The sequence below is a fragment of the Ranitomeya imitator genome, chromosome 7, assembly GCF_032444005.1.
Source record: "Ranitomeya imitator isolate aRanImi1 chromosome 7, aRanImi1.pri, whole genome shotgun sequence".
Taxonomy (NCBI): Eukaryota; Metazoa; Chordata; class Amphibia; order Anura; family Dendrobatidae; genus Ranitomeya; species Ranitomeya imitator.
The window spans coordinates 31,391,239-31,413,374 of record NC_091288.1 but is presented as its reverse complement, the minus strand read 5'-3'; the positions used below and the strand labels follow the sequence as shown (position 1 = coordinate 31,413,374).

General features: G+C 45.1%; 1 protein-coding gene across 14 annotated transcripts in view; it reads right to left on the bottom strand.

Annotated features, from left to right (window-relative positions):
- Positions 1-4,733: 4,733 nt before the first annotated feature.
- Positions 4,734-22,136, bottom strand: part of PKP4 (plakophilin 4) — a 252,906-nt gene continuing 235,503 nt past the window's right edge. For 10 of the 14 annotated variants that reach the window (XM_069732987.1, XM_069732985.1, XM_069732981.1 and 7 more), the window contains 6 exons: positions 21,936-22,131; positions 19,612-19,696; positions 15,331-15,448; positions 13,087-13,221; positions 8,782-8,855; positions 4,734-5,818 (listed from right to left, as the gene is read on the bottom strand). In XM_069732987.1, coding sequence (XP_069589088.1) covers positions 5,570-5,818; positions 8,782-8,855; positions 13,087-13,221; positions 15,331-15,448; positions 19,612-19,696; positions 21,936-22,131 — 857 coding nt within the window. In that variant the 3' untranslated portion in view covers positions 4,734-5,569. Of the gene's footprint in view, positions 5,819-8,724; positions 8,856-13,086; positions 13,222-15,330; positions 15,449-19,611; positions 19,697-21,935; positions 22,132-22,136 lie in introns of all 14 variants that reach the window. The other 4 variants (XM_069732990.1, XM_069732995.1, XM_069732991.1 and 1 more) reach the window with 3 other exon arrangements.

Here is a 22,136-nt window from a genome sequence, read left to right as displayed (position 1 = left end):
GCACAGCACAGCTACCAGCAGCACGGCCTCCACCAGCACAGCTACCGGCACAGCACAGCTACCAGCACAGCACAGCTACCAGCAGCACAGCCTCCACCAGCAGCACGGCCTCCACCAGCACAGCTACCAGCAGCACAGCTACCAGCAGCACGGCCTCCACCAGCACAGCACAGCTACCAGCACAGCTACCAGCAGCACGGCCTCCACCAGCACAGCTACCGGCACAGCACAGCTACCAGCACAGCACAGCTACCAGCAGCACGGCCTCCACCAGCAGCACGGCCTCCACCAGCACAGCTACCGGCACAGCACAGCTACCAGCACAGCACAGCTACCAGCAGCACGGCCTCCACCAGCAGCACGGCCTCCACCAGCACAGCTACCAGCAGCACGGCCTCCACCAGCACAGCTACCAGCAGCACGGCCTCCACCAGCACAGCTACCAGCAGCACGGCCTCCACCAGCACAGCTACCAGCAGCACGGCCTCCACCAGCACAGCTACCAGCAGCACGGCCTCCACCAGCACAGCTACCAGCAGCACGGCCTCCACCAGCACAGCTACCAGCACAGCACAGCCTCCACCAGCACAGCACAGCTACCAGCACAGCACAGCTACCAGCAGCACAGCTACCAGCACAGCCTCTACCAGCAGCACAGCTACCAGCAAGAAAAGGAAGAAAGGTAGCTTCTGTCCATCTTCCTGTGACAATAAGACTAACCTGACATGTGCTGGATGTTCAAAATATCTGTGTAAAGGACATGTGTCTTATTATTGTGTTCGGTGTCAAAACGCATGAACATGTTCAGTTTTTCTTTTTTCTTTCTAAAAAGGTTGAAGTTTTTATGATTTTTCATTTGTTGATTTATAAATATTGCTTTCAAAAAGTTACATTTCATGTTTGTAATAGTGATGTAAAGCTTCTTTGTTATTTGTGTGCAGAATGCCAACAATCAAAGATAATTGTAAAAAGCCTGTGCAACCTTTTTATGAAAAAAATAAATTAAGTTTAAATTTAAATTTTTCATTTGTTTATGATCAACCATGTTCACATACAGTATAATAATGAAAAAAGTTTTCAAATAAAACACTTAGTAGCTAAAAATCAAGAATTGATAGGTCGGGTCATATTGACCCGGGAACAGTACAAGTGTATAGCAAATGCGAACAGAACAGCAGGGTTAAAGAGTCCGACTTGTAGGGATCTTGAAGAGATGAAAGGGGTTAATCTCAGTTCCATTTTACAATAGTGACAGGCTGAAGCTCAACTTCCTTATAAAAGGGGCGTGACGAAACAACATTCAGCAGCACTGCAGACAAGGCAAAGGGGGGAGGCTCCTGCTGCAGCAATGCGTCCTACAACAACACACAGGAAAGACAGGAGGAAGACGATTGGGACAAGGCTAAAGGTACCTTCACACTAAACGACGCTGCAGCGATCCAGACAACGATCCGGATCGCTGCAGCGTCGCTGTTTGGTCGCTGTAGAGCTGTCACACAGACAGCTCTCCAGCGACCAACGATGCCGGTAACCAGAGTAAACATCGGGTTACTAAGCGCAGGGCCGCACTTAGTAACCCGATGTTTATCCTGGTTACCATCCTAAAAGTAAAAAAAACAAACACTACATACTTACCTACTGCTGTCTGTCCCCGGCGCTCTGCTTCTCTGTACTGGCTGTGAGCACAGCGTCACCGCTCTGCTTTCCGGCCGCTGTGCTCACAGTGAGTACAGAGAAGCAGAGCGCCGGGGACAGACAGCGGAAGGTAAGTATGTAGTGTTTGCTTTTTTAACTTTTAGGATGGTAACCAGGGTAAACATCGGGTTACTAAGCACGGCCCTGGTGTTTACCCTGGTTACCAGCGAAGACATCGCTGAATCGGCGTCACACACGCTGATTCAGCGATGTCAGCGGGAGAGCCAGCGACCAAATAAAGTTCTGGCCTTCTAGCCCCGACCAATAACATCACAGCAGGATTCTGATCGCTGCTGCGTGTCAAACTGAACGATATCGCTAGCCAGGACGCTGCAACATCACGGATCGCTAGCGATATCGTTTAATGTGAAGGTACCTTAAATGAATGAGGCACAGAGAATATTTTATTTTTCAATTTTGATTGTAAAATGAGACAAAATAGGATTAAAGGAAGAGGTTAAGGGAGGGATTGTTGTTTTTTTCTTCTTTTGCACTTTGTGATCATTTTACCATTTAAGCGGTTTTTCCAGAAGAGAAGCCATTTAAAATAATAACCAAATGAGCAACAAGCACATCACTGTATCATTACATAATGCATGGAAAGACTGGATCCATCAGAGACTTAAAGGTAATATGTGAGCAAGTTTTTGATATGGAATCTGAGCGCTGCATTATGTAGTGGCAGAGACCCCAAATCCAGTGAGGAGTCACTTACTGGGCTGTTTGGTGCAGTTTTGATAGAATCTCCATTTCCTCTGCTCTAGGTGTAGCAGTGGTCGGAGTTCTGAGCAGTGCATAACCCCGCCCACACCACTGATTGGCGGCTTGTTGACAGGAAGCAGCCAATCAGTGGTGGGGGAGGGGTTGCACAGATTAGCTGGACTGCAGAAAAATATTTTTATTTCAGTTTGGACCCGCTCTCATCCTGCTCTCCTGTCTACAGCGCCTACTCGCTGCACACAGTAAATAAAGTCTTTTTCAGCTCACCTGTCCACTGCATGGCTGCTATCCCACGAAAATCCAACAAGTAGTAAAAAGTCCAGCACCAAGAGGTTGCACTCCAATAAGCTTTATTCCAAAATCTTCATATAAATGCATAGACAACCGACAATAGAAAAAAATGGCACAAATAGCAGGGGTCCCAGACATCGGTTTACACGTTTCAGGGCCAAATATGCCCCTTAGTTGTAACCTGCACAGAATTATACAGTAGAAAGTGACCACTATAGACAGGAGAGATGAGAGCAGGCCCGTACTGACACTGTGTGCACGTCTGTTCAGCTTCTGCAGTGTCAGTGTGGGCACGCTTTTATCCCTCTCTCCTGTCTACAGCACCTACTCATTGCACACGGGAGAAAGCAACCACTGCAGACAGGAGAGAAAGCAAGAGAGATGAGAGCGGGCCCACACTGACACTGCAGGAGCCGAGCAGACATGCACCCAGTGTTAGTGTGGGCATGCTCTTATACCATTAATTTTTAAATTAAACACGTAATATAGTTGCTCTCCCCATCTGGATCATTTTCTGAAAACATGATCTTGAAACCGTCAGACTGCAGAGAACACAGGGAATAAAGGGACTCTGTCCGCACAGAATGACTGTTCAAACCCAGTACAAGTGCTCGATGCTTCATTGCGGGTCCAATCCTTTAAATACACCTTCCACCTGCTTGGTTTCCATCTATCTCTGCCACTATGAAGCCAGAGCCGTCAATAAAAGAATAGGGGAGTAGAGATAGAGGGAAAACAAGAAGGCGGGAAGGTGTATGTGAATAATTGGCCCCACCGAGAAGCACTGAGCCGCGAGACTTATTTTGAACAGTCATTCTGAGCTAACAGAGTCTATAATGAACGGCCCAGTTTTATTTGTTGGCGGACTGAAGGCCCAGTCCATTAACTAAGGGAGAAGGACTTAGGCCAGGTTCATACTGCGTGAAAGCAGCCTGTTCAACGCATAGCGCTGACGCTATAGCATACACGCCACGATGTTTCATCTGTGCTATCGGTGACGGAGCCTCAGATGCTGCAGCCCGCGTCCGAGGCTCCGTCACTGAATGACGGCACATCGCTAGCGATGCGCCCAATAATAGGGGTTAATGGCAGCGTTAACGTTATGCCGCGGTGTAACACAGTCCGTCTAACGGACTGTCATAACGCAATGTGACCCCAGCCTTAGTGATAACCTGTCCTACTGCATATAAGGCAAAGGGGGGAGGTTTCTGCTGCAGAGGAAATTTCCATATATACCGTATGTCTCATTCTAATACAACAATATACTCAAACAAAAGGAAAAGATTAAAAGAGGATGTGCAAGGATATTTGTTGTCTGTGTTTAGTATAGGGATGATCTACATTATCAAAAAAGAACCCTAAACAAGTTAAGTGCTGTTTTGGCAGGAAAAAAACATTTTTTTCCCAACCCCAGACTACATTTCTTTTTAAAGGAGACCTGTCACTTGCTCAAAAAATTAAGTTATATACCTAGTAAAAATGCCTGAGCGTCCCTGATTCTGCAGATTTTTTCCATTTTGCGCTGCGTCGCTTCATTGCAGAGATATGCACATTTGTTTCTTCTTGAGAGCAGTATGTGAAATCTCTGCTTTCAGTCTGGGCATTTCTACAGAGTCTTCTTTGGAGGTGTGCGCTTTCACTACACCGTCCCTGACGCTGCCAATCATAGCTTAGCAACTGTGACTGGCAGAATCTGGAAGGGAGGAGTAAAAGCACACATCCATAACAGAAGCCTCTGAAGGAATGCCCAGTTGGACTGCAAGTAGAGATTTCACATAGTGTATTCCAAAAGAAAAATGTGAATATCTTTGCAATGGAACGACACACAGCAAAATAGAAAACGGCATCAGAATTGGGGGAACTCGGGGATTTTAACAAGGTATTTATCCACATGCCACCATATATTGTAAAATTAACGTGCAATTACTAGACCTGATCAGGACAAATAGCCATCAGCAGACACACAGAACACATACACGACTAAGAACACATACACGACTAACAGAGGAGCAGACGGGTACACAGGCTGATTTTCCGTGGATGACATGTCCACATTTATTTCATCTTCCATGTGCATAGAAAATGGCAGTGAGACTTATGAAAGAGCAGGGAATGGACAAAACATAGATTATCTTCTATTCTTAAATGAATCTATGTGTAAAAATGTTAGCGTTTAATATAGTGATTTACATCTCTGGATTTTCAGTGATTTCAAATGATACACTGCAATACAAACGATGGCACCCGCGACTGGTAATGCATTGCTATATTTACATTGGTGAGAAAAATTTACAAGACAGGATAGCATACAAGGTTGACACCGAGTAACAATAAAACAAAGAAGCATTCATTGGATCCGTATTTCTGTACAAACTAATTGGAACGAGACTTTATTCACATTTAAAAAAAATATCAAGATTTGATTTGACCATAGACAATTTCCCCAAGAATCATTTTTTTTTCCATCAATCGCATACCTTCCCTCACATAGCTTGCACCATCACCAAACTACAGAACTACAAGCAGCAAGAGCTACAACCAAAAAGAGCAAGAGAAAAATAAAAAAAATATAAAAAATAAGACTGAAAAAAAATATATAAAATAAAAAAAGACTGAAGAAAAACAAAAACAACAACAAAAAAAAACAAACAAAAAAAACATCCTTCTTGCTTCATTTCCGCTCGTCCAGGCTAAACCTTCTGAAATAAAATTACCACGTCCACCATGGTCCTTCTCTTTTTTTTTTTATTTCACTTTCTATTTCCAACCGTAAAAAAAAACATCAAATAAGGCCATTCAAAAAAAATCGAGTCAAGCATGATTACTAGTACGGAGTCCGTGGAGCGGTCTTCCCCCCCCGATCTCACACCCAGGAGTCCGGAGACCCCGGGTACTGTTCTGATCTATAGGAAGGTCTCCGAGTGGAGTAAAAGTCAACATAGTTTGTGGTTGATTTTAGTCCGTATTGTGCATTCTGATCGGCCGTTGACGTGAACTGAATGCGCTCGTCAAAATACGGGTCTTCGTAGCTGTGCGGAGACTGCAAATACAACCGGTAGGAGTCATAATTTTTCCTATTTGAATCTTCGGGGCTATAATATAGTTGATGAGGCTGCACGAAGAAGAAGGCAATGGTATAGTTTACTATAGTAATGCTACAACAATAATAGAATAATAAAAGTTCTAAAATAATATAGAATAATAAGTGATAAAATATAAGAATAGAAATAAAATAAAGAATAATAGTAATAAAATAATAATATAGAATAATAGTAATAAAATAATAATATAGGATAAGTGATAAAATATTATAAGAATGTAATAATATAAAATAATAGTTATAAAATACTATAGAACAGTAATTATGATCAATAATATAGAATAGTGATAAAATATAGAATAGCAATAAAACAATAATATAGAATAATAGTAATAAAATATAGAATAGTACAAAAAATATCGCATGATAATAACATAATATAGAATAGTAATAAAATAATAATATAGAATAAAATAAAACAGAATAATAAAGTAAAAGAAGAACAAAGAATATTAGTATATAGAAAAAACATTTGACAGTATAGAATATTAGTAATAAAATAATGTGAGAATAATATTAGTACATAGAATAATAGTAATAGTAGAAAGATATGAATATAAACAAATAATAGCAATATAATAAAATAGTTTAGCAATATCATCATTTTTATCTATTCAATTTAGGCTTTTATTTAGATTTGCCAATTTACGGTAGATTTTTTCTTTGTTCCTTATGGAACAATGACGACGTGTGTCCATACACCTCTGGATCTCTTAATGAAAGCCAGTATCCCACTACAACCAAAGACCCCCATATACATTAAGGGACTGAGCATAGTGAGTATTTTTGGTGAGATTTTGGAGCAGAAACTCCAAATAAATTGTTTTTGAGGGTTCTGCATATCTGAGAAGGATCTGTAGTCTGTTTCTGCTCCAAAAACTCCTAAAAAATCCCTCTATGTGCGCACATAACTACAGACCGGAAAGTTTTGTTTTTTTTTTAGATGGATTTGAATCATTTTTGTCAAGTTTCTACTCAAAAAACTCAGCAAAAAAACTCTGAGTGAATCCCTGAATAGGGGATTTTCAGTTTCAAAAATAAAAAAACCTGTCCCTGGGGCTGCATTTTCTTTATAAAAAAAAAAAAAAGAAAGCCTATGCTAAACCCACCCTGGCATGCATCAACACAGAGTCCCCACCGCTGCCTCTGTATTGTCTGCAGCATTGAGGTCACGTCAGCAGCGCTGCAGCCAATCAGTGAGCTCAGAATCTCTCCCCGAGCGGACGTCATGAGCCGCTAAACTCACTGATCGGCAGCTGTTGATGTGACGTTAGCGCTGCAGACAAAAAAGTACGGCGGGAGCAGAGAGACTCAGAACAGGACCTGGGGAAGGGGAGTAAAGCACAGTTTGCATTCTTTTTAGATAAACTGCGGCCTGGGGGACAGGTAGCTTTTTTTTCCCGAAACTGTAAAACTTTTTTTGGAATTATCCAAGTCTACCATTTTTGAAGGGACCAGATGACAACTTGTTCTAAGTTATGAGCGCTCCTTTAGGCAACCAAGTGATGAAACATTACCCAGACGCAGTCTACAGACGGGTCTCTGCCCCATTATGGGAGTCTCCAATTCGCATATATCCCCCCCCCCCCATGTATCATTACTTGTAAGAAGTCTCCATACACTGCGGATCTCTCCCAATATTCCCCCAGCACATAGTGTAGAGAGGAGGATGAAGGCAGAAGTCTCCGCTATGACACTAAGAACTCTAGTGCTTCTAGAAATGACAATATTTCTGATGTATACCAATGTACAATATTGTGCACGGGTCCAGGTGTTAGAAGACAATCCCCAAATGTTTAAAAAAAAAAAAAAGGAAAAAAAAAGTAAGCTCCTAAAATGACCACTAGATGGCATCAGGCTGGCTGTCGGCTGCCAGTGGCAGATAAGACAGATATGCTGCACGCTTCTTTCCGCTCGCAGGCGGCATCCATGAGGATGTTGATTTATCCTTTCAGAAGGTGGATTCCCAGAACAGGCGCCGAGCCCCGGATCCCCTACAACAAACACTCAGGCTTTAGCTCGGACTCCGCGAGTTGCACAGTTGAATGAGACTTTAAGAAGCCGCAGCGGATCCAAGAACGAGCGCAGAAAACGGGGAGCGCCGCAGCCATTGATGTACACCCCCTGGAAATGTCCCCTCGCGTAATTTAATGTCAGATTTTTAGGCTTCTAGGAACAGGTGGACTTCGCTGCCGGAGGTTCAGTTTTCCACCTTACACAAAATTAATCATTAAACAGCGGCCGAACGTCCCAGCGATATCAGACGTAATGATTGCTGAAGGCAGAAAAAAGCAAAGGGCTGAAATATTCAATCTATAAATTCAGATTATTTTACATTCCAGCCCATCAGAAGCTTCGCCGTGGTACGCCGGGTTCATTATCCTTAAGAATAAAGAAAAAAGAAGCTTAAACCCATCAGGTGCGAAGCTTTAGGACGGGTCGGTACAAGACGGAGAATTAAACCATAAACCGCGTGCGGATCAGCAGCAGTATCTGTGTATTGACACGTTCACATGTGACGGACACGCTGCAGATTTTCCCTCCGCAGATCTGGCGCAGGGTGAAATGTGCAGGTGACATTTGGGGATTTCGCGGTGGATCCACATTGGTAAAGTTATACTGATTGCCTTACATTAAAAGGGGTGAAAATCTGCAACACAAAGGGACAGGTACTGAAAAAAAATCAGCGGAAACATTCTGCAATTCTCTCCACTCCATCCGCACAGCTGGTGCCGAGTGTGAACAGGGACAAATTCCACAGGGAATTGTATGGAAGGACCCTTATTAGTGCCGGGATGGGGGGACGTCGGTGGTCCGACTGATGGGAATGTAACTGTGGATGAGCTGCATTCAAGAACAGAGACCTCTCCTGGGTGGGCTGTGGCCCCTTATTAAATAGTAGGACCCCAGTTGAATACCTTTGATCATATTGTGAACAGCAATCGATGCAATGAAACCCTGGAGCGGCTGCTCACCTGTTGCCTCCTGTTCTGCTCCCGTGCTGGTGACGAGTAGGAGCTGATGTAGATGGGAGACGCCTTGCTGGACCCTGAAAGGACAACAGACGATTAGTTCCCGTCGACAACAACTGCACACACGGCCGAGAGCTGTCAATCACCCGAGAAGTGAAGGGAGAAGCTGCTGTCAATCACCAGAGCGGGGCAGGGAGAAGCTGCTGTCAATCACCCGAGCGGGGCAGGGAGAAGCTGCTGTCAATCACCCGAGCGGGGCAGGGAGAAGCTGCTGTCAATCACCCGAGCGGGGCAGGGAGAAGCTGCTGTCAATCACCCGAGCGGGGCAGGGAGAAGCTGCTGTCAATCACCCGAGCGGGGCAGGGAGAAGCTGCTGTCAATCACCCGAGCGGGGCAGGGAGAAGCTGCTGTCAATCACCCGAGCGGGGCAGGGAGAAGCTGCTGTCAATCACCCGAGCGGGGCAGGGAGAAGCTGCTGTCAATCACTCGAGCGGGGCAGGGAGAAGCTGCTGTCAATCACTCGAGCGGTGCAGGGAGAAGCTGCTGTCAATCACTCGAGCGGTGCAGGGAGAAGCTGCTGTCAATCACCCGAGCGGGGCAGGGAGAAGCTGCTGTCAATCACCCGAGCGGGGCAGGGAGAAGCTGCTGTCAATCACCCGAGCGGGGCAGGGAGAAGCTGCTGTCAATCACCCGAGCGGTGCAGGGAGAAGCTGCTGTCAATCACTCGAGCGGTGCAGGGAGAAGCTGCTGTCAATCACCCGAGCGGGGCAGGGAGAAGCTGCTGTCAATCACCCGAGCGGGGCAGGGAGAAGCTGCTGTCAATCACCCGAGCGGGGCAGGGAGAAGCTGCTGTCAATCACTCGAGCGGTGCAGGGAGAAGCTGCTGTCAATCACCCGAGCGGGGCAGGGAGAAGCTGCTGTCAATCACCCGAGCGGGGCAGGGAGAAGCTGCTGTCAATCACCCGAGCGGGGCAGGGAGAAGCTGCTGTCAATCACTCGAGCGGTGCAGGGAGAAGCTGCTGTCAATCACCCGAGCGGTGCAGGGAGAAGCTGCTGTCAATCACCCGAGCGGGGCAGGGAGAAGCTGCTGTCAATCACCCGAGCGGGGCAGGGAGAAGCTGCTGTCAATCACCCGAGCGGGGCAGGGAGAAGCTGCTGTCAATCACTTGAGCGGGGCAGGGAGAAGCTGCTGTCAATCACTCGAGCGGTGCAGGGAGAAGCTGCTGTCAATCACCCGAGCGGGGCAGGGAGAAGCTGCTGTCAATCACCCGAGCGGGGCAGGGAGAAGCTGCTGTCAATCACCCGAGCGGGGCAGGGAGAAGCTGCTGTCAATCACTTGAGCGGTGCAGGGAGAAGCTGCTGTCAATCACTCGAGCGGTGCAGGGAGAAGCTGCTGTCAATCACCCGAGCGGGGCAGGGAAAAGCTGCTGTCAATCACCCGAGCGGGGCAGGGAAAAGCTGCTGTCAATCACCCGAGCGGGGCAGGGAGAAGCTGCTGTCAATCACCCGAGCGGGGCAGGGAGAAGCTGCTGTCAATCACCCGAGCGGGGCAGGGAGAAGCTGCTGTCAATCACCCGAGCGGGGCAGGGAGAAGCTGCTGTCAATCACCAGAGCGGTGCAGAGAGAAGCCAACGCTCATCTCTCCCTTTCTCTGTAATGCTGGAGTTTATTTCCCAGCAGATATTTCGCCTTCACACGTGGTCGGCCGCAGTGAGTATTAATGATGTCACCGGGAATCCGCCATCGCCAGCTTGTGGCCCCCGCCTGACTATACATGCGCCATCACGAATGGATTCTGCAGTGCGAGTTAATCGTGCAGACCCCTCGGCCTCTCCCGGGGGTCATGCTACATAATGAAATTCTGGTAACTGTCACAAGCCATTACTGATGAGCGGCGTAAGACATTGCATTCAGTCCCGGCTTTATTCCCACAGTATTTATGGTAAAATGGTATCAGCAACCTCATCACACCGGACGACTGAGCCGCGGGCCATTATCCTGCTCAGATAGCGGGCCTGGACGTCAGTGACAGCAGGAGGATGTCAGCTCTGAGGCCGCCGCTGCTCCTCAGCTTCAGAGCACAGCACTTTACGGCTACGTCTGAGCAGCTTTACATCTTTATAACAATTGCAGCGCGGTTTCTTCTGACAAACTGCTGCACAGAGACGCCATGTGTAAAATACAACATGCTGATTGCCTGTAATGGCCACCAGGGGGAGCTGGTTAAGGGAGACGCTCTACCCATAGACCGCAGGGGCCGGACTCTCCACATCCCGGCCAATCAGCTAACAGGAGCCTGTAATATCTTAATTGTTAAGACTTTTATGTTAATGGTGATACCAAATTACATTTGTTTGGTTTTTTTTTAAATTAGGATTTTTTCCCTTTATTGTTCATTTTTAATAATATATATTTTTTTATTTCTGGTGCAATAAAAGTATGTTGTTCTGTTGGGGGCAATACTCTCTGGAGTGAATGCAGCTAAACCTGGTGGGATTCGCCCTCAGAATATGGGGGGTAAGTGTGACCTCCCAAGTCACCCCTGACAGGTGCCATCGGAGAGGAAGGGATCCTGCCTGTTGGCTTCCCATTGGCCGATCCTCTTGATCAGTAGGGAGATGAGCCTCTTCCAGAGGAACACAGCAGAGCTCAGTGTTTCTGTGTATGGAGGAGATAGCTGTCGATCTATCTGGGGTCTTTAAGCCTGACCTGTAAGTTTAAAAGGCTTGTCCATCTTCAAGGACAATTATTTAGTAATTTTATGCAAATGTATTTATTTGGAGCTAAAAAATATTTTTGCAATTTGGTTTCATATAAAACTTTTCACCATTTAGCTTTTTACAGGCTGCACATTCAACTTTGATGTGGTCTGTGGTCATAAATCAGCTGAGGGGAGCTCAGAAAAAAAATATAAAAGACAGATAAAATTGTTACAAACCCTGTAATTAAATCTGAATGAGCTCACTGATAGATTCTCAGTTCCCTTATTATGCAGCCAGCAAGAGACAGTGGAGCACAAAGGATATAAAGGCAAACAGTGGAAGATTTCTAATGAAACCACATTGCAAAAATGATTTTTAACCCCAATTATATACATTTAAGTAAACCCCAACTCCCCTCTTAATCGGAGTATACAGATGGCTTTCCTGGAGTCTTAGTCCCTCAACTGCAATGGAGACTCATCAGCGCCGCTCAAATGCATTGTAATGGGCCGACGGAGGCAGTTAAGGGGCACCTTCTCGGTTTAGAAGCTGCGTTTTCTATTGACCAGCAAATCGTATAAAAAATGAGCACGTGAACCGGTAACAAAAAACACAGGATGAATTAAAAACTACAATTTTATTGACTAGTACAAAAATAAAACATGAATATATCAATTAGCCAAAAGATGGCACCACATAACAGCAAGTGGGGAGAAGATATAAATATAATTAACAAAGTCCCTGAGTGGGAATAAGACCGATAAGATCTAATATAAGGTAATATCGCATCTAATAGGGAGTACATAAAAGTAAAGCAACACCAAGGATGTAGATTAAGGCGAGTAGTAATTTAATCCTACTAGAATGGAGTGCCAAATCCCCAATGCGTGTTTCGCCGCTTCACCTTCTTCTGGGGGAATACCGATTCACGTGCACATTTTTTATATGATTTGCTATTCCCATGGTGCAGAGCCATACTAACTAGTACCAGAGTGATTATGATCTTACATTTTTCTCACTTTAATTATTTCCATTGTACCCGAACCGATTGCTTTTATTAACTGCAGCAATACAAGGGGTTGTCCTGCTGCGATCAAGACCTCTCCAAGTGTCGGGGCTGTAGGTGGGCAGCACCTGCTGTTTATGGAGTGGGATTCACCTCCATACACCTGCACCCAATATGTCAGGTCATGAAGGGGTTAATGTGACCGTCTACAGTTGGGTAGGGGATTTGGAGCTTCGTATCAGGAGCAGCCTGCACCGCTGAGCTCACGGGTAAAATGCATTTCTCAGATTTGACAGCACGGATGTTGGCGATAACTTAAAAATATTCTATGTGTCGGTCATCATTAATAAGAGTCCACCGTGCCCAGCGCTTATTAATAAAAGATGGAGTAAAGAGAAGCGTTTCCTCAGGTCTCCGCTTCACACCGACCACATTGTGATACCACGGACCCCCGAGCATCATTGCCTAATGCAGCATTTATCGCAGAAGTCAGAGAGAACCGTGACTAACAGGTCCCGGCCTCGACCTCGCAGGCGGACGGTCACAATCTGTCCCGTCAGATCAGATAGAATCGCTGAGACGCGTGAAGAAGCCGCTTACCGCTATACATATCCTTGTGGATTAAGGATTCCCCCTGGCTGTTGTAGTATTGCATAGAGGACTGCGTTGTTCTCTCGTAACCGGAGTGCGGCTCCCGGATTCCTAACAGTGCTGGTGATGACGACGTGCTGCCCACTGCGCCGAGAAAGAAAAAACAGTCAGTCATAGAAGGAACTACCACATCATCTCCTCCTGAAAATAGGAACCTCCACCGCCAGAGCCAAAATCTGATGGGGCTTAAAGAAAATCAGAAAATTACTTTTTTTTTTTTTTAAATTACCGTAGGTTTTTGCATTATTTGTCACTTTTAAACAATTTTGTCATTTTTATTTTAGTTCATATCATGAATTTTCACACTGGTCTTTTGTTTTATTTTTTTAAAGACTTTTACTTCCTGTCTTTTCAGCAGTCTCATTATCATCAGAGGCTACACTTCTATACACAGCGCAAAAAACTGCTCTAAAAACACCAAAAGTCACGATTATAATTTTGTGCAATTTTGTTTAACAATTATCTGGGTAGAAAAATGAGCAATTGTAAGTAGACAGTGCCGTATAATATGATGACTGCACTATATTAAGAAGATAAGAGCTTTGATGGAAGGTGGAGAAGGACTTCTTTAATTTTGTGGTTTTACGATTTATCATCTCCAAATAACATGCATGTAGTTACATTTTGCTGAACAGAGTTTCCCAGGTAGGAGCGTGCCTGAGGCGGCCGGAGATGATTTTCCTAATACATCTTAGTATGTGATTCTCCGCTAGCTGTCAAGCTGTCTCCTTGCCTGCCAAGCACATTAATGGAAGTGAAGGAGACAAAAGCTGCGGGGACTGGAGATCAGGCGAGGCTTGTCACCATCAGCCAACATTACAAAAGAGGCAATATCGCTATGTCGGAACTGAAGCACTTGAGAAATGGCGCGGCGAAACTGCTGTGATGAGGGCTTGTGTCCGGCATCTCATAGCTCATTAGTCTGTAACGGTGCGAGGACAAATGTCACCATATGGGGCCCTTCTGATTCATCAATATCTAAAATCTAAATTAGATATAACAGGGGGTCTGCAAAGAGGTGAAGTGACAAAGAGGACCTGTCACTTGCCATAAATATGGAATTTTATTTTACCCAGTCTTCTGAATTTGTTTTCTTTTGTTCCTTCACCTCTCCATTTTTGAGATATAGCCCTTTCTATTACACAAAAAACTAGTCTTTTTAGGCAAGAGGGAGTGGTTCTCGAGAAAACACCCCAAGAGAAGAATTGATGACCATGCCCACATGGCCAACAAGGCTAGGGAAGAGGAGGCCATATCTCATGACTGGAGAGGCGCAGGAAAAAAAAAAAAAAAAAGAAAACCAGCGCCAGATTCAGGAGAACAGCAGCATTTGCACACAAAAAAAATCAATAAATATTAGTGATGAGCAAGTGTACTCGTTACTTGGGATTCCCAAAGCACACAAGTGGTCTCCGAGTATTTGTGAGTGCTCGGAGATTTAGTTTTCGTTGCCGCAGCTGCATGATTTGCCTCTGCTAGACAGCCTGAATACATGTGTGGATTCCCTAACAAACAGGCAACCCCCAAATGTATTCAGCCTGTCTAGCAGTCGCAAATCATGCAGCTGCGGCGACGAAAACTAAATCCCCGAGCACTCTCAAATACTCGGAGACCACCTGAGCGTGCTCGGGAAAACCCGAGCAACAGGTATACTCGCTCATCACTAATAAATCCATATTTATGGCAAGTGAGGGGTCTTCTTTAAGAGGTGCATGCCGTGCAGTCTCTACGCACTTCTAATGGACAAAACGGGCGGCGATAAAGAACATAGAGAACTTTGGTTCATAGGCGTCTGTATCCTAAGGATAGGTCATCAATGTTGATCGGTGGGGGTGAGATACCCAGTGACCCCGCCGATCAGCTGCTCCCGATGTCGGCTGGAACTGCTCAGTTAGGTAGCTGCACTGCTCCGTTGACTCTATAGTGGCTGCAGTCTGATATTGCACATCTATGCCTTATTGACTTTAATAGGAGGCGGATGTGCAGGACCCGGTCACAGTCGCTCTACAGTCAACGGAGCAGTGCAGCTTGTAACTGAGAGGTTCCAGCCGACATTGGGAGCAGCTGATTGGCGGGGTCACCGGGTATCTCACCCCCACCGATCAGACATTGATGATCACGGACAACCCTTTAAGAACAACTTCCTGAACCTCACATTGTGGATTGTGTAGGATCCCTTTTTTGAGCGCTCACCTGATTGGATCATGGGCGACATTTGCTGATTATTGTTGGATAACGATGGGTGGGATTTGAATCGCTCGCGCTCCAATGTCGAGACCGGAGTAATAAAATGTGATTGATTCCAACCATCCTATAAAAGGAAAAGAAATTGAGATGTTCGTGATGGCTTTTAAGTGGAAAAAAAAAAGGGATATTCATATATAATACGTCTGTAGGAGGCAAACATCATAAGCAGATATCCGAAAATATGCAAGACCGTGTACAAAATTTATGTTAATGAAAATCTGCTCCATAAATACAAAATTAGAAAACGTTCGTGTTTTGCTTCTGCAGAGTACTTCAGCCAGTAAGATGGTGTGCAAACTCTGACCCACATGCATGAGAGCTCTGCTTCCGGTGCTCTCTGCTCTCCTCCTCCCTTCTCTCAGGGTTAGAAATAACAGCAGGGAGTGGATTGTAAAAGACAAGAGAGGGTGGAAAGCATTTAAGCTGTTGGGGAGGGCAGGTCACTCAGGCTGTAGATAGGGAGGAAAGCACATAATCCATCAAAAGCTGTAGAAGAGGAAACACTACAGGAATGAATGTGTGCCAATGCGTAAGAGCTAGTATAGGCTGCTGCACGTGGATGCAGAAACCTCAAACGCAGCATGTGTTACTAGGAGGGTCACTTTCATTTGAGGAAAATCTGAAACTAAGGCACTGAGACAATGGAAAAGATGGAGAAATTTTGTTCTCCATCTTCTTTTTAGTGAGCGGAAATCAGATTGCACTCTCATCTGAGTGCAGTCCGATGGTTTCCACGCATTCATTGACTAGCATGGCCAAGTGCAATCCGAATGTCGAATCAAACTTGGGCATGCCGTTATTTTTTCCTCGGGACAGATTGTGTCCAAGGGAAAAAAATCAGACTTGTGTACAACCCTATACACCAATATTGGTCCGGGTGTGATTCAATGTTTTGTCAGATCGCACTCGGACCGACATCATAAGGACACAGTGTCAGTGACATCAGAGCCAACAAGATCTGCAGTTGCCCCTGCTGAACTGTAGCGGCGTAACAGTCCAGACCCTTGTCTCCCTGATATATTTCTAATATCCGGAAACCTATAACAGGCAGCAGTAACATCAGACATCATGATTACAGGTGAGCTGCGCTGTATACTGCGTCTTATGTATAATTTAGTAATGCAAGCCGCATCGGAAAGAAATATTTTCCACAGCAGTATAGTTAACGACTGCTGCCAGCCATCCTGCTCACTGATCTGGAATTTTCGTTTTTCATTCTTATATATTTTTTTTCATATATACGCGCTGCATTTTGTTAAAACAAAAACAGAGTTAAGTGAATAAAGAAGAGAGAAATCTAAATGAAATATTTAGCATGACCTTGCTTTGCCTTCGAAACAGCAGCAATTCTTCTAGGTACACTTGCAGGAGGTCATTCCAAACATCTTGGAGAACTGACCACAGATCTTCTGTGGATGTAGGCTTATGCAAATCCTTCTGTCTCGTCAATGTGGAGTTCCTTCCTCTTTGGGCCATATCATCACCTCCTTGTTCATCTGAAGATCGTGCTTAATGAAATTGTTAGGCTATGTGCATTTTCGCAGCGTTTTCTCCACATGAGTCAAAATGCTATGGAAAGCTTGTGCAAGCTAACTGAATGACAATCCTTAAGTGCTGTGCACATGATCAGTAATTTTCCTTTTGAGTATTTGCAGTGCGTTTTTTTTCTGCAGCATGTCAATTCTTTGTGTGTTTTTTTTTTAGTGATTCCCACAATTGAGTCAGTCAAATCAGCAGCAAATACGCAGGTATAAATGTTTGCGGATTTGCTGAGTTTTTGTTTTTACTGGCTTCCCATGGTGTTTCACACGCTGTCATCTGTATGACAGCGTGGGAAACATCGGCGCGGTGGTTCTTATCTGTGGTAAGGAGCGATTACCTCCTGTCAGTGTATCGCCGGCTGTCTTCGAGAGAAGTCACATTAGTGACTGCTCTCAAAGTCATCAAGATCGTCTTGGGACATTATGGATTATCTTCTCTGTGGACAGGTGAGGAATACTGTGGTCTATTTTATTTTTGTTGCAGGAGACGTTGGCTTCGGTGGATTAGGCATTCGGTGAGCAAGGTTTAATTTAGTTAAATTAAGGAGTCTGTATCATTATTTTAAATAAAGGACTTTATTCTGGGCGTGTTTTTTTATAATATCACTATGGATTTAGTAATGTAGCTGTCTTATAGACGCCTCTCCATTACTAACCTCGTGGCTTAATGTCACCTGACAATACAAAGGTGACATCAACCCCCCAACCATCACCCCACTTGCCACCACTACAGGGCAAGTGGGAAGAGCGAGGCTAAGCGCCTTTTCTGGAGCTGCTGAGAGCTGATGTTTTAGACTGGGGTGGGTTGAGGGGGCAATATACATAGCCCCTTCCTAGGCTATTAATATCAGCCTGCAGCTGTCTGCCTGGCCTTTGCTGGTTAGATTTTATAGGGGGACCCCATGTCAATTTTATTCTGGGGTCCCCCTATAAACTAGCCAGTAAAGTTGACAGCTGTGAGCTGATATTAATAGCCTGGGAACCTTTATGGCTATTGGCTCCTTCCCAGAATATTAACATCAGCTCTTGGCCTTCACTCTGCTGGTTATGAAAATTATGTGGGAGCTCACGTAATCTTACTTTTCATTTTTTTTCTTTAAATTAAGAGTTGCTGTTTGGTTACAACCTATGTAGGTTCATTCTATTAACGCTCCTACATAGGCTGGTGACAATGTGCGTGTTTGTTTGTGTTTACTCATCGGCTTAGTAATGAGGGTGTTGGGCTGACACTTTTTCATTACAAAACCTAGGGCTTTGTCTCAATGACATCTGCGGATAATAAGCTCTAATCCCATTACTCTGATGCTACTGCATTAGAATGAAAAAGGTGGTGTTGAACCAAGAAATTACATCACAAAGCTTTTTTTTTTTAAACTTCTTTAGTTAGCTCAAAGAAGCCTTTATCGCTGTACAAAAATGCATGCAAAACCGCAGCAAAAACACACCAAAAAATTGCGACCAAACGCGTGTTTTTGCTGTCAAGAGATGCAGAAAACTTGTAGAAATATCTGCAAGCAAATACTCAACGTGCGCACATAGCCTAAGTCTGTTTAGTGCCGTTGCTCTGCTGCAGAATACATTTTCAAGAACCCTCCACCTTGTATCACTGCTGCCTGCAGACACTCATTATTGTATTGCTCTCCGGCCCTTTGGTGGAGAATCCGCTTTCTGTTACAGCCAAATATTTCACATTTTGACACATCAGCACCTGCTGAAATTTGTCTGGACCTCAGTTTCTATGTTTTTCTGCATAATTCAGTTGCTTGGCCTTGTTTCCATATTGAAGGTATCGCTTTTTAGACACAATTTTTCCAGCACTTCTGGCTAGACTTCTCCGAAACATAGATGGGTGTAGCTGCATCCTACTGGATGCCACCAGTTCTAAGTTGATGGCACTGCTGGGAACCATTCAAGTTCTGAAGGAATGAATTATGATGTGTCTTTCATCTGCTGAACTAAGTTTAATTCGCCAACTACTGCGTCTTGGTTCTCAACATTGCCCATTCCTTGGCGCTTCTTCAAATGTGCATGAACAGGACATCTTGAAACTCCAGTCCCCTCTGAAACCTTTGCCTGGGAGAAACCTTGCTGATGCAGTATAACTACCTTGTGCCTTGTTGCTCAGTCTTGCCATGATGTATATGACCTGTGACATGACATTGTCTCATACCTCTCCTTTGTAGCAGAGTTGGCTGTTTCTCACCCATTTTTAAGCCTCCTACACAGTTGTTTCTGTTTCAGTTCATGACTGTTTCTACCTATATATGAAATTGATGATCTGATCATCATGATGTCTGGTATGCTTAGTTACTCATACACCTGACTATAATCCTTCAAAATCCCCGACTTTGTGCAAGTCTACCTATAAAAATTGATGCTGATCTGAAGGTAAAGGGCGGTCACACCAAGTATTGATTTGACTTAGATTTCTCTTTTGTTCCTTCACTTAAACATTAACTATTAACACTTCTGTTTATGAAAGTATCCGTACTTTGCAGCATTTGTTCCACACCTACCTATAACTTTTCCTCAGCATTATATATAAATATAGTATTTGCAGTTGTTGCAAAAGTAACAAAATTGTACAAAGATAAACAGTGAAAAGGAGACAAAGACAAAATGGAGGAAAGTAATGTACAGCGGGAAACTCCGTAACGTCAAAAGTAAAATCGAAGAATGCACGGACCTTCTTGTAGATGCTGCGGAGGTCTCTATATTGCCAGAGCGTATTCAGCACTTGTGCAGCAGCTTTCACCACCTTCAACGAAGATCTAATAATAGAAATAAAGAAAAAGAAATAGACCTCATGTACCACTGAAGAACTACAAGTAACATAAAACATAACACATTTGTATACAGCATACAGTGGTATGAAAAATAGTGCATTTATACACACAACCGAACCCACACAAAATTGCAAGACTTGGTGCAGCTTAATCTTCCTGGGCAGCACCGCTCCCGGAAACAGAGTGGTGCAGGGAAACCGCTGGCCACATTCATAAGGCTATGCTGCAGATAACCAAAGAGCTGAGTGGTGCCGCTGTGCAGGGAAACCGCCGGCCACATTCATAGGGCTATGCTGCAGATAACCACAGAGCTGGGTCACACCGCTGTGCAGGGATAACCGCCGACCCTAGTTATAGGGCTATGCTGCAGATAACCACAGCACAAAGTCGCACCGCTGTGCAGGGTAACCGCAGGTCCCAGTTATAGGGCTATGCTGCAGATAACCACAGAGCAGAGTGGCACTGCTGTGCAGGGAAACCGCCGGTCACATTCATAGGGCTATGCTGCAGATAACCACAGAGCTGGGTCACACCGCTGTGCAGGGATAACCGCCGACCCTAGTTATAGGGCTATGCTGCAGATAACCACAGAGCTGAATGGCGCCGCTGTGCAGGGAAACCGCCGGCCACATTCATAGGGCTATGCTGCAGATAACCACAGAGCTGAGTGGCACTGCTGTGCAGGGAAACCGCCGGCCCCATTCATAGGGCTATGCTGCAGATAACCACAGAGCTGAGTGGCCGGGGCGCCGCTGTGCAAGAAAAACAAGTGAAGGCGATGCCGCATTAAACCAGTGCTGCAGACCCTCCAACCTCGGGCTGAGTGGGGGGTCTCAGAGGCTGGATTCCACCCTGGCATCACATTATAACATAGCAACTTCCCACTTCAGGGGACAGACACAGTATGTACAATACATTGATGGTCTTGGCATGTTATCGAATAGAGATGCAAATTTTATTTTCCAAGCCCACCCATAAAAGAAGCAGGGATTAAAGAGAATCTGTCACCAGGTTTTTGCCACCTCATCTGAGAGCAGCATGATGTAGGCAAAGAGACCCTGAATCCAACGGTGTATCGCTTAGTTTGCTGGGTGCAGCAGTTCTGACAGTCAGAGTTTTTAGATTTAGCAATACAGCAGAGCTCAGGAAGCTAGCCCCGCCCCCAGCAGGCTATATGTACATAGCCTACTGACAATGAGCTGCTTATCACAAGGGGGCGGAGTCGGACTTGCAAGCGCAGGTCAGCTAGTCACAGCAATGATAATGTCCTAGTGATAAAACCCTCACTGTAAATAAACATCAGAACATAGCCTTATAAGTGACACATCATTAATTTCTGTGTTTTAACCCCTACTTCAGGCTGTCCTCAGATTACAAAGCAAATTTCTGCTGACCGATTGCTTCAAAATATCCTAGCGAAGTGTGTTGTGGGTTGCCAATAGGGTGAGGGAGCTGCCTCGCGCTCTCCACCTCCTAAATGCTGCCATTACTACTGATCGCGGCATTTAGAGGATTAAACAGACACGAGCGGTGCAGGCACTGGCTGGGGCTTGGCTATCAGTTGTGGCGAGTCCCCGGCGGCGATTGGGAGGGTACTGGTCCTGTGCCAGCATAAATGCCAAGACATACCGGCGCATCTGTTTGTAGGAATGCACTGCACAATAGGACATACTGGTACATCCAATGTCGAGAAGGGGTTAAATAACCTGGCAAAAATTTCGGCATCACGGTGATCACCATGTCGCCAATATATAACGAAGCCTGTGGGCTCTTATGCTTGTCATGAATTTTATTAAGAGAAGATGAGCCGGCAGCGGCACACGGAGAGGAAACACCGAGACTTATGGGAAAAAGTAAAATCTTTATTCCATTTAATAACAATAATCTAATTTGGAGAAGAACATGGAATTCTCGATGTTGGCTCATTCCTGCTGTGAAACCAAATGGCCAGAGGTTTCTAATGAAGAGCAAGATAATTAATGAACAGATGTCTGAAAAAAGCTTTTTTTAAAAAGCTGATGACAATCTACTGTATTTCTGCCACTTCAGGGGGTATTGCCCCTCCGTGAGGCGCATTGGATAAGGGGCTTCTAGAAAGGAATAATTAAAAGCAACAGGTTACTGGCTGTGATAGATGAAGCTGGGGATATCACGGGGGTGTAGATGGACAATTGCTCATTATACACCATTTCTGTACTGGATCGCTGGGCTGCCGAGTACTTGCCTGTCTCCTTTTCCTTTTGTGATATTCACCAGTTTCTCGATTCCTCCAGTGTCCGCCAGAGCCTTCGCATTCTCCATGTTCTTACTGGTGACCTCGTGCAAGGCACAGCAGATGGCCGCGATGGTGTCATCCGATAACACGTTGGGGCCGTTGCCTCCGGGGAGCCGGTTGACGAGGTCCCGCATTGCATATTTACCTGGA